This window comes from Cryptotermes secundus, unplaced genomic scaffold (genome assembly GCF_002891405.2).
Source record: "Cryptotermes secundus unplaced genomic scaffold, Csec_1.0 scaffold709, whole genome shotgun sequence".
NCBI classification, from domain to species: Eukaryota; Metazoa; Arthropoda; class Insecta; order Blattodea; family Kalotermitidae; genus Cryptotermes; species Cryptotermes secundus.
Window position 1 is genome coordinate 1,257,028 of NW_019738358.1, and position 13,700 is coordinate 1,270,727.

The window sequence follows — 13,700 nt, forward strand, 5'->3', positions numbered from 1 at the left end:
TAGCGTAGTCGGTTTAGCGACTGGCTACAAGTTCGGTGGCCAAGGGGTAGGAGTTCGAGTTTTGGTAAAGGCAAGAATTTTATCTTTATCAGGTCGCCTAGACCGGCTCTGGGGTCTACTCAGCCTCCTGTCCGTGGTTTCCCCGGAGTTAAAGAGGCAGGGTCATGAATCTGACCATTAGTGCCGAGGTCAAGGACGCGTACATCTATATATCAACTCCCCCATAAACCTTCATGATGTAGCGCTTAATAAATTAGGAGCGGGACATTATATTCTCTTAACATGCTTTGGACTATCACGCAGTGTAACCCGGTAGAAATTCACCGACGTTTCAGAGTAGTATACTGCACCCATCTGCAGAATGGAGAACAAGCTAAGTAAGAAGCAGGCGGCACCCAACCTTGAAGATAGAGGCAGTATGTTCCTCCGAAGTATAATTGAAGATTTTCCGCACTACATGATAGCCACAACGATGGGAACCTCCATTATATCAATATGATTGTCAGTAAAGAAATTCAGACCGCGTCAGCTCATGCGTTAGTAACGTAGCAGGACATGACGCTGGTCATTACCTAGCATATGCGCATGCGTCGTTGAATTCCTTGTTTCTCAAAAGAACAATTAAATTTCAACCGTAAAACTTAAATTCAATTCAATTATTGTAATTGGTAAACCACGTGGAATTTAGTGAGATTATATTGCTTACATTGTATCGATAAATAACATCGTAGAAATGGCACGAAGATGTCAGAGTAAGAAGAGTTCGTGGTCTGACAATAAAGTTCGCGAACTCGCCACAGTATGCTTGCCATGGCAGCAGTGGACAGAAACCTCAGTATGATTTGATGACGTTGGTATGTAAGAGTTCCACAGCTATGTTGTTGTTGATCTATGGCAATCTCTTTCTGAGTGGCGTCTGTTGCTGTCTGGGTGTGTTTTGGTGTGCCGTTGCAAAAATATTGGAGCTTCTTGTTAAACTTGGCAAGAGCGGAAGCGAAATTGAGAGATTTTAATGTAAGGTAACGGGGATACTGCTATGAAGAAAACAGGAGTCTACAGGCGCGTGACACGTTTCTCTGAGGGAAGAGAAAATGTCATTGATGAAGAGAGATCAGGACAGCCAGCAACGAGCAGAACTGAAGAAAAATTTGCAAAGTTTCGTCAAATTGTGCATGAAAATCGTCAGCTGACTCTCAGGAGCATAGCAGAGCAAGCGAACATCGACAGAGAAACAGGAAAATCTTAACTGAAAATCTTGACATGAGGAAGGTGTGTGCAAATATTGTCCCAAGGACACTGTCTGTAAGGGATCTTTTTAGCTAATTAATAAATAACTGAGATTGAACACCCTCCCTATTCACTGGATTCAGCCCCCCAGTGACATTTTTCTATTTCCGAAGGCAAAGGAAATATTGAAAGGAAGACATTTTGATAACATTGATGACACCAGGAGTAATATGACGGCAGCTCTGAAGGTTATTCCAGAAAACCAGTTCCAATTTATTTTTAAGGGTGGACTAGGCGCTGGCATCAGTGTATAGCTTCTCAATGGGAGTACTTTAAAGGACCACGGTGAAATGCAACAGTGAGGTATATAGCACTTTACCATGATGAGTTCGCGAACTTTATTGTCAGATCTTGTATTATATTCTGATACAGCGCCGTGTGCTCCGTTGAAAATCAACTGATGTTTCGGAGGAACATGTCAGTTCCATCTTCAGGGTTGAAGAATAGTCCGAGGATGAAAGCAGAATAAAGTCTTAGTTCTGCTTGTCACCTGCTTGTACGCTACTTTCTCGTTCGGATTATTCTTCAATCCTGAAGAAGAAGGTGATATGTTCCTCCGAAACTTTTGCCTGACTTTCAGCGGACTACACGGCATTATACCCCGCAGGATAATAGTCTTCACAAACACATCTGTAAGCATATCAAATCCCACATCGGAGTACTATTTCCACATAAACAGAAATAATATTTATATATGTGTACCGTTTTCCAGAATATATTGCGCCCTTTTGTAATCCAAAAACCTCTTCCCCTTCCTTTATGTTCACGTTCCAATTTATGCGTAAAGATGCAATGAAATGGGCTTCTAAAGAAAAACACACCCACACGTCCATGTATTTGGAAATTACTCGTTATATTTTAAGTGATGTGTGGCATTATTTTCCGCTTCAATTTAATTATTAAAATTTTGGATGAGTATTAAATTATGGAAAATATGATACTTCTACGTCTTTATTACGCTACGCTCTGGTTCCTTTAGGAAGAGAACAGCCCATGTATAGCATTCAGACATTGCCATACTACATGTCTCACCACAAACATAATTAATCTCATTGCTTGATATTAGGTTTGTCCAGTGTGTGTGTTATGGCTCTTTCCCCCCACCCCACCCCTTGGCACTACAGCCCCAGTGGGCCTAGGCCTAACTCCATGAACTTCTCCGTTCACTTCGGTTTTTCTAAATCTTAGACATACGGTAGGACCCCTTGGGCGGGTGATCAGCTCTTCGCAAGGCCTCTACCTGTACACAAACACAGAAAAACGCACACAAATATCCATGACCTGAGTGGGATTCGAACTCACGATCCCGGCTTCGGAGCGAGAGAAGACAGTGCATGCCTTAGACCGCTCGGCTACAGTGACCGGCAGTGTATAAGAATAATATATAACAATTCAGTTCGTACCTCACAGGAAACAGATCCGAACCCACGATCCCGACTTCCGAGCGAGCGAAGACAGTGCATGCCTTAGACCGCTCGGCTACCGTGACCGGCTATGGCTCTTTTATTGTGTGTTATTTAATGGAACGGTCAATATTTATAATCTAACAGGTCAGGGAATGCTATTACATTGGGTGAACATTACATATTATACGATATGTTGTATTCTGGGTTCAAAGAAACAGATAATTAACAAAACGAAACTCACTGGATAAGGAACTATGAAAACAAACTGACTAAGGCTGACAACAGACCGCTCCTCTTCTGTTAGCTTCCCAAGTCCACTAAATTCTGCGACACCGAAGGATCAGAGTCCGTCGAAACTTTGCTTTCAATATTACTTCTACTGTTCCTTGCACTGCTGCTACTGCTACTGCTAGCGCTACTGGTGGCAGTTGTCGGAGGTTTTCTCGGTGTTGTTTTAATACCCAGAACTTTTCCAAATGTCGGTTTTACTGCCTCTACTAGCCTCTGTGTACGTGCTGCCGTGTTCTGGAACAAATGGGTAATCAGATTATTCTCTGTCCAAAATATCTTAGAGGGTGCGTCATGATCCGATTGTGACGTAGATTGTTACGTCATCATAAGGAAATCACTGTATTTTGCGTTTAGTTTGAGGCCCTCAACAGAGGTGACAGTAAATTACCGTCTTGTAGCAGACGACGTCTTGTTACCCACACTTCGAAGAAATTCGGTTCTTCAGAATATATCAGACTACGTTCTTATACAATGAAGATGGAAGCAGTACGTTCATCCGAAATGTCTGCAACAGTCTACAAAACTATACATATTGTAAAGGTAAAGCTATCTCTGGAACAGGCCGCGAACGCCCATAGGCTTGTGAGACGTAGAGGCCCTCACAATTGGCTCACAGATAACGGTAAGGTTGTCAGCCTTACGCTCCGGCCACCCTTTACTCCCCAGGAAGATTCCTGGTACTCATTTCTGTCATAGACTAAGTCGGCCACAGGGCAGCTGGAAAGATTAGATAAATTAAAGAATCCACCTCATCGGGACTTGAACCCGCGACTTTACAGATTGTAGCATAGCCTCTGAAACCGTCAGATTATAAAATAAATTAATTGCAAATTTATTGTAGCTTTGGCAGTAACATACAGCTCAGGTTTCCATCTTATCATCTAATTGTTATCATTAACATATCATTTCGAGGGTTAGGCCCCCCATACACACACAGTTTGGCCTTCCGATCGTCCTTACAGGCAAAACTGTGACAGTTTACCCCTCCCTTTCCTCCCCATACCGGCCAGATAAAACGGCAGGCTTCATGCCACAATCACGGTCTTCCAGCCTATAATGTTGAGTCACACACATCACGTGCTACGGACCTGCAGGTAGAACTGACGCACTGACGGGTTTCCCACAGGCCAACAGTCCAAACGATTGGCCGGCCGGCCGCACCACTCACGTCAGTTTTGCCTCTCAGTCTTCTACTGTGCAGGCCGAACTGGAGGCCAAACTATGTGTGTATGGGGGCCCTTAGACTTACCAGAATGACGTCACTGATGATTCTCGATATTCTGGTGATCAGTGAAAACGAGGAACCGAATAATTCCCCGGGAAGGTCTAGAGAAACGCGCGTGCTGTCAATGTCCGCAATGTCCTCTGTCGTGGTGGATCCGGCCGGTTTAACCTGGAAACACACGCATCTCTGGTATAATACACATCGTCTGCTGTAAGTGGGAAACGGAGCAGTAACTTGGGGCAGGTGGCACTTCTACTTTATGCTCCGTGGGTCCCTAGTTGAAATCTCGGTCCTGAGACCCAACTGAGGTTTTCCTTAGCGCCTCCAGGCCAAATCCTGGAGAGTGGCTTCAATTAGGCTGTCACCACATTATTTCGCATCCCTTCCCCTGATCGGATTGACGTAGTGGTAATGTTCTGGACTTGTATTTATGGATGAGTACTCAGTTCGAATTTCGGCTGGGGCATCGGCTGTACTGACAGAGGCTTTTGTGGGGTTTTCTCAGTCCCTCCAGTCAAATACCGGGATTATGCCTCGAGTAGGCCACGATGCTTGCTCCCAAATTCTTTCTAATTCGTCATCTTACCACCGGACGTTACGTAGTCTAGGTAATGACAATAAATTAAAGTAATCCAAACTCGCTAATCATGCTACAGCAGGTGTTTCATAGTCTAGGATTCTTTAAATAAATTGTTAATAAGCAAACAAATACAATATCGTGTAACCCAATATTACATTTCAGCATCCTGTTGCATTGATACGTCACTTGTCCACTTGTTTCCGTCTCTAATGCAACATAAAATTTAATTTTAAAAAGCCATTAAAACCACATTCAATTTCCTGTCATTAAAATCAAATTTTATTTTACTGTTGCGACATGTTTCGGCCCCACAAGGACGTCCTCATACACCGCCGCACTCTGTCAGCTCGTGCGTCAATATACAGTATTGCATGCAATTCCTGCACGTCGTCGTTGTTGGAGAATGTGCGCCCACGCTCCACTCATGCTACCTTCACACTGCGGTGTCCACGTTGTTCCCTTTGTGTGTAGCCCTCCGTAGCCGGGCGTTTGTCCCTCGTATTGATGTATGACCCTGGGCTCGACTCAGCCTCTAACAGAAATGAGTAGCAGGAATCTTCATGGGGAGTGAAGGGCGGCCGGTGCTTAAGGCTGACAGTCTCACAGCCATCTGTGAGTCGACTGTCTAGAAAATGTGGGAACCTCGACGTCACACAAACCTTAAGGGCCTCCACGGTCTGTTACAGGGATAGTTTTACCTCTCAGTGCACAGATTAGCAGTAGAAGTCTAACTAATTTAATTGGAATACGGAACAATGTTTCCTTTACTTATTTCAGTCATTATTATCCATCATCAAAAGGCATAGTTTGCACTAAAATGTAACTACACTACGTATATTTTTGTTTGAACATACATTATTCCATTAACATTAAGCGTCGGAGAACTGCTTATGGTAATTACAGAAACGAAGACTAACCAGTTATTAGGCCGCGCAGTAGCTCAAGCGGTTAGTCGCTGGCTTCCCACCATACCGGCCCAGGTTCGATCCCGGGTCTGGTCAAGTGGGATTTGTGATGGACAAAGTGGCGCTGATCCAGGCTTTCTCCGAGTACTTCGGTTTCCCCTGCCAATCTTCATTCCACTAATTGCTCCACAATCACCCTATCATCTGGGGCAGCTTAGCCAGCGAAAAAAAAAAGTTCAACTTCACTGATAAATATTTTGAGCTTACTGTAATTGGTACATTGAGTTGTGTAAGAATTTCGAACTTAATGTCGGTATTTAATATTAACATACTCTGTAAAAAAATCTATGTGCCTTGGGACATGTTAGCCAACGTAAAAGCCTGTAATTTACGCAAGGTAGAACCTCGCCCACTGTGTGGTTTCGCCATACACGCGACACAGTCAAGTGACGACGTATATTAACCGTGCTCATTCTTAAAGTTTAAAGTTTAAAGTTTAAAGTTTAAAGGTGAAGTATTCCCTTTCAGTGCCGATCACTGTGGCAGCGCAGTCTAAGCATGAACCGTCTTCGGACGCTCGAACACTGGGATCGTGGGTTCGAATCTCACTCGAGGCATGTATATGTGTGTGCTTTTGTTCTGTGTGTAGGTAGCGGTCTTGCAACGGACTGATTCTCCGTCCAAAGAGTTCTACCGACAGTGTGTAGATTAAGGAATTGAAAAATGAACCGTAGATAGATACATGGATAGTACCTCCTCGTGAAGGCAAACAGCGAGTGAGGAGGCATAGCACCATGCATTGTGGATCGAGAGACGCCATAGATTAGCCAATGTGGAGATTAAGCTAGATGACAGGAGAATAGGGGTTCAATTCACGACAAAGGAAGGAGATTCTTACTTTCTGCCCAGTGTCCATATGTGCCGCAAAGCACCAATCAGAGAGGTTCTTTCGACCAGAGGAAAGAGACCTGGGCCTTAGTCTGACCACTCACATCGATCAAGTGGCGAGGATAAGAATATGTGGAGCTGAACCTCTACTCCCTCATACATTTTAATTCGTGATGTGGCATTCGAATCTCTTGTTTGTTTCTCCAACGGACGTCACGACGTTCGTTTACAACGGACCCATTTTGTGCACTCGTGTAGTCCCAGCGTCCTATCCGCAAGGCTGGGGCCACAGGAGCGCACAATATCCGTCCGTTGCAACGTACGTACTATATGACGGACGTTGCTGAGGACACCACTCCGTTGCAGAATGCGATGCGTAATTTTTTTGTCTGCAATGGAGCCAGAATAAAGCGTAGCATTCTCCTCTCTTGTTTATTTCTACAACGGACCTCACGACGTTCATTACAACGGACCCATTTTATGCGCTCGTGTGGCCCCAGCCTTAAGTGGTCATTTTCCCTGAGATTGAAGTCGATACGTCGTGATGCATAATTAAGCACAGGTAGAAATTTATCTTTAAATGGATGCGCGGTATCTGAAAGCATAATTTTACCAAATTCCTGGGAATTTTATCATTTATATAACAATTTATTATTTTTTTCTCTGGGACTTACCAGTAATAAATTAAAATATGGCTTCAGATCAATTGATGAATTTGTTTATTAGTTTTAATTTTTAAAGAAAATCTTTCTGCCGTATAAATTGGCTTCGACAAAATAGGAGACGGTGAAGTCATGGATGTGCATAAGGTGCATATTCTTATGTTATTAATACATATCTTAGTACATATGTTCTCATTGATTTATTTTCACTGTACGAGTATACATACATCACACATACAATCAGTTATATAAATAAATTAAAATCTTATTAGGTCTTATTAATTTAAATCCAGTACAAAATATAGCGAATTGGTACATATGTAATGCAAATAATATTCATCTAATAATAATATTGAGCAAATTGTGTGTGTATGAGGCCGAATACGACCGAATCGACATTCAGAAACTTAAGCTAATTTCCGAAGTGGTAAAATCTTTGATCGAAGAAAAGGAGGGTGAGGGGGGAAGGGAGGAGAGGGCTAGAGGGAGGAAGGGTGGAGAGGGGGGGAAGGATATTAGAAAATCTGAAAAATATCTACGTAAGCATGAAAGCTGAACATTTGTAAAAACTGTCCAGTCGTGGGTTTACTCATTTCCCTCTTACTCAGAACAAAATGGCGATTCTCTTAATCTGCTTAAGCTTAGTCTTTGGAAAAGAATAAGAAACAAATAATAGTGCTCTAAAAATTGTATGGACAGTGTTTTCTTTTGAAAAAACCGATACTATTGTACTGGACATTGATATGTTGAAGTTTTTACAAACGCAACCTTCCAGAAACTAGACCCGTTTCCGTTTTCATGTCTAAGGTCGAAATATTTCTACTCGGTTAAGGTCACTTATCCATTGAGCAGGACTAGCTGTTTTTAATGGTTTCAACTTTTCAACTATCTAGTAAACTTTCCTCCCTTTACCTGAAGAAGGAAACAGATACACTTTTGATAAATTTATGTTTTTAAAGAAAACAATTTATTTGACAAAGTCGAAAATTATAAATAGTAGGTCTCACTGTGAGTGCAGAAATAGTTTCGTGTTTTGTTGCTTCGTGATACCAGTACATTGCTTAACTATTTGGTAATAATTTTGACTTCTTTTTAAATTTGATTAAACTAATTAAATTCACTGACCAACACTCCGAACACTACTGTTATCTTTACAACACTGTTTCGACTCAAGAATATTACCACCGTGATTATCTCAAAACACTTAACGCATAATTGTTGCCAAATCGACTTCAGTGAAAATATATATATGTTCCGGGCGAAGATGCAAATTATATGCGAGGTTTGAGGTTCTAGCAGTGTTGACTATGAAGAGTAGTGTGACACCGTATAGTCTGGTAGAGGTTTACCGACGTTCTACCTAAACGTTTGTAGACTTTCATCAGACTGCACGCCGTCACAATGTAAGAGATAGTACTTTCATATCAGTGATAAACTTCTTTATAATACAAGCGTGATGATTTTATAACTCAGGTGAAAATCATGAACGAAGCATAAAAAGTGATGATGAAGAGATGATAGTAGTGATGATATGTACCCAAGAAGACATAATGGAGAACACACTCTAGTATGAAGGTGGATAGGCAATCCCCTGTAAAGAAATCGAAAAAGTACTTAGTAGGTGACGCGAAAAACTTAACATGAAAATATGAAGTTTTCACTTTCATCGGATGATTAGTTACCTAGATAGACACCCGACCTTTCGGAGACTGTCCCTCTTCTCATCATTATAGACAAATTTGAGGAAGAAAATTTTGATAGCTACATAAAATGGTTACTTTCATACGTGGTTGCCTGTCATTACGGAGTGCCTGATATGGATGAGCCGCAGAGGTTCACTTTAGTGACTACAACTGGTACCTAATGTTGTCAAGGTCAAGGGACGCATATATTGAACTAAAGCCATAGATGTTAGTGATCTTCAGCAGAAGAAAAACTCTGATACGAGAACAATTCACTCAGATATGAAGATCCGGAATTTCATTAAAGTCATTAACTACAATATATATCACTTGTGTAAAACAGGTTTATGTATCTCAGCTCATGTTTCTAACAAAGTCTGTTCTCAGACAAAAATAAAATATGGAACATTTTTAGGATTTTATGTTCTCACAGCAGGAAATAACACAGTTTGGTCCATCGAAAGTCAAGCGACGTTTCGGAGGAACATATCCCCTTCATCTTCAACGTGGAAAAGAAGAATAAGAGTTCTGTTCGCTACCTGCTACGTGTTGGTTTCTTGACTACCTTAGTGTTCGACCCTGATGATGGAGACATGTTACTCCGAAACGTCAGTTGACTTCAGATGAAGTGTTCTATATAATATTTGCTCAAATATAATTCTCTCACGAACCTTGCTCCCATTTAAATTTTGTGCTTCAAATAGAAGTTTTTTTACACATCAGTTGGACACAAATAATGGGATTCTTTATTTATTTTGTAAATAAATTTTGATGTACTGTATTATATATTTCAGGGGTTGCCTGAATGATTCTATTACTTTACATGTGAAATTAAACGTGCCTAAATGAATTTCGTAATAAAGTTTTCGGGGGATGTTGAAAGGAGAAAATTGAACATTATATTTGAACAAATATAGTACTCGTACTTATGTTGTAGGATTTGAGGTTTCCACGGCGGTGACTATGAAGAATGCTATATTCTGGGATGTGGCGTCGGGTAGATATTATCTAAACTGACGATTCGGAGGAAGGTATCGCCTCCATCTTCAGGATGTAAAAATCGGCGAGCGGGGAACCAGCTTGAGCAGGTGGCTGCAGACTGAGTCGTCAGTTGAAAACACTCAGTTATATAACAACAGGAAGGGATGAAGAGTGGGCCAAAGGGAAATCAATGGAGAGGAGAGGGGAAGGGTCTGTGGAGATGGGCCACCAGGTAGCAGGCCAGAGCAGTTATAGGATTGATCAGGGGGGGGGGAAGAGGCAGTGTTACAGGGAGAGCATCGACCCAATAGCCTCGGGGCCAAGCTGTAGAGCGAGCATCGACCTGAGGCAAGAACTAAGTACACCGGGTGTATACAGAATCCCCTGCGAGTGCGGCAAGGCCAACATTGGACAGACAGGCCGTTCCGTTGACAAGAGGTTGAAAGAGCATCAGCTGCACATCCGTCTTGAATATGCAGACAAGTCAGCCGCGGCTGAACACAGCGTCGACAGCGCATTCAATTTCACAATATCTCCATCCTCACTACCAAGACTCTCCCTCCCTCCCTTCATGTTGTTATGTGACTGTGTGTTTTCGACTGGCGACTCAGTCTGCAGCCACCTGCTAACGCTGGTTCCCTGTTCGCGGATTTTTACACCCTGAAGATGGAGGCGATATGTTCCTCCGAAACGTTGCTTTACGCAATATCAACACAGCGTTACATCCCAGAGGACGACATTATTCAGTGTTTATGTTGTTTGAGTTTCTTCCCTTGAATATAGAATTCAAATTCATCTGAATGTTAATTGCTATTGCAGCTGGTACATCTTTCCATCTTGTACTGAGTAAAAGCAATTTGTATTTATCAACTGCATCAGTATTCAAAGTCTCGGACTCATAGCGTTTAAATTGTCAGGAGAGGTTTTCTCTTCGGTGTTACTATTAATACAGTGCAACTGGGAGATGGTTGTCTCTTCAGTACGAATAGCCTTGGAATGCACCTGCGGGCTAGAAACGTACAAAATAGCGTTAATCCCAAAGCATAACCACCAAGTAGCACTTTGTAAAATGTATCCTGCCAATACTTAAGGAAACCTCGATCTGGTGTATGGATTTACTGCATAAAATCTATGTTAAAAGAGACATGTAACTACTTATATTTATGTACCGAATAATTTATTATCCATGTGAAAATGTTGGGTCCGAAATTCTCACAAAGGTGATTATGAAAAGTATTATTTTCTGGGGTGTGGTGCCATGTAGACCGGTACAAGTTGATGTTTCGGAGGAACAAGCAGCATTCTCTTTCAGGGTAAACAAACAGTTCTATCCTGAAAATGCAGGTTGTACTTTTTCTTAAACGTTCATATCTATTCCATGGACTAAACTTCATCACATCCCAAAAGGTGGTAAACTTAATATTTGCCTTCTTGAGGATCTCAGGTTCATATCAACTCTACATATAATGATACAGAGTGCTTCGAGTTAATGTGCGCTCTTGTGTTACGGAATTTGATAATGATGAGAAAAAGAATATACAACTATCCCGCTGAGAAGCCGTGGAGGCTCATAAGTTTGTGAGACGTCGAGATTCCCATATTTTCTAGAAAATCGGCTCACAGATGGCAGTGAGATTGTCAGCCTTATGGCCGGCCACCCTTTACCTCCAAGAATATTCTTGATACTCATTTCTGTTAAAGGCTGATGCAACCCCAGGGCCATAGTGAGGCTGGAAGAATTAAGTCAATTGAAAAACCTAATGAGCTTATCGGGAATCGAACCGGCGACCTTCCAAATTTTATCAGAGTGCCTTAATCACCTACGCTACCGCGTTCCTCCTGATGATGATGATGACATTTTATGGAACGCGAAGGTTTATTACCATTTTGAAGACAGCCCGCCACTGTCCTCTCTACTGAGCCAGTTAAATCCAGTCCACACCCTCCTGTCCTATTTTTTAAAGATCCTTTCGGAAATTGTCAGAGCTTCCTTCACAGTTTCCTGACAAGGTTTTCGTATGGATTCCTCTTATCTGCCATAGAAGCCACGTGACCTGTTCACTTAATTTGATAATCCTAAAAACATTTGGCGAAAGAATAAAACAACGATTTAAACTGACGACTATTTGCCTGCAGTCGGCATGTAATTATACATTGAATATCTTCTCTTTTAAAATACATACAGTAACCTAACATCTTCAATCCAGACTCCATTTTTGGCAGTAGCAGTTATGTACATACCCTTAAACATACATTCGCCAGTAATACTAACCTTATGCTGCATTTTCGTATCTTCTGTAGGCAGAATTATCTTCATGAAGTATCTGTAATGTTCTAAATCATATATCACTCGGACGCAGATACGTTTCCTGAAGAAGCGCTGGTTACACTCGATCCGTGATAATCACTAATTACGCCATGAAGACATTTGAGGAAGTGAATGTATAGATACAGACTAACCGTCTGAGCTATAGAGCGGTCCATAGTGCAGGTAATTGGACTGATATTTTCAGGATGTAGTGTAGAGTAATGTTATGTCGCCCCCATACCCGAACTGTTTAGACCTCTTGTGGCGCCCCTGTATTTTAGGCACTTCATGCAAAGTACATAAGAGTAGATACAGACGATCTTACCGTGGTTTGGGCAGGAGTGTCGCATGGTTTCTGCCCGTACAGACCGTACACCTTGTTAAGCGCGATGTTCTTCTTGTCTAGCTCACCAACTAGTCTCGTCTTGTAGTCGATGAACTGATTCACTTTCTGCAAAACAGTCACACGTAGCCAATACAACATTTTTGTGTGAAATTAGTATTTTTAAAGGTGGTAATTATTGTGATTTGTAGAACCATTGCCATGTATACAGGCGACAGTACAAGAGCCATTGCTAGGGAACAGCTCTGTGGGCACCAGTATATTGTAGAGTGTACACGTTACTAGGTGGCGACTGCGTGGCAAGCAACGAGACAACAGCCTTTGCTATGTAGCAGCCGGCGCGCCAATGGACTGGCTAATTAGCGATCACGTGGGAACCCCAAGAGACGTGCACGCAACTGTGTTTTCTTTTTTGTCCGTGTCGAGGGGTTGTAAGCGAGACGAAGCTTAGAGCACAGTTCAGTTGTGAAAGAATTCTGGAATATTCGCCAATCGCTAATGAATTGAGCGCGGAAGCTGAAGAAATTGCTGTTAGAAGTCGTTACCAGAAAACGACTGATGAAGACAAAGTAGACTGAGAAGCTTTAGCGTGTGCTCTAGTGATTTGTAATTTGTGAAAATTAGTAATACTGTTATACTCATTTGTACTTACGGCCAGTAAGTTATCAATAAATCAAATCTGCAGTCCAAAACCCCGTCGAGAGTCACTCTAACATGTGACAAACATATATACACTAGACTCTGTGGTCAAAACGAATATATATTCGAATTAAAGTGTGTTTTCCAGATCGATATATTGTTTATCTTATATTTTACTGTCTCAGATTCGAAACTTCCCTTTTTCTCGCATCCTACGACTCACAGGGCTACGGTAGAAGTATTCGACACCGCCTCCACACAGGATTAATGCTCATTCTCCATCAGACTCTTTACACCTTTAATTCTTGTAGCTTATTGTTATAGCCGCGTGTTTATAGCTCCGTTGCCTAGCAATGGGTATAAAAAAATAAAGTTATCCCTGTAACAGGCCATGAAGGCCTATAGGGTTGTGAGACGTTGAGGGTCCCACATTATCTAGACAATCGGCTCACAGATGACAGGTATATTCTCAAGGAAAATTATTTATTTAATTCTTTGTACTC

The 13,700-nt window shown here is 41.8% G+C and overlaps 1 protein-coding gene across 3 annotated transcripts in view; it reads right to left on the reverse strand.

Moving 5' to 3' along the window:
* Positions 1-2,788: 2,788 nt before the first annotated feature.
* LOC111870878 overlaps positions 2,789-13,700 on the reverse strand; it is a 50,979-nt gene continuing 40,067 nt past the window's right edge. For all 3 annotated transcript variants that reach the window (XM_033754031.1, XM_033754032.1, XM_023863490.2), the window contains exons 4-6: positions 12,541-12,666; positions 4,234-4,377; positions 2,789-3,218 (exon numbers count right to left, since the gene is read on the reverse strand). In XM_033754031.1, coding sequence (XP_033609922.1) covers positions 2,994-3,218; positions 4,234-4,377; positions 12,541-12,666 — 495 coding nt within the window. In that variant the 3' untranslated portion in view covers positions 2,789-2,993. The remainder of the gene's footprint in view (positions 3,219-4,233; positions 4,378-12,540; positions 12,667-13,700) is intronic.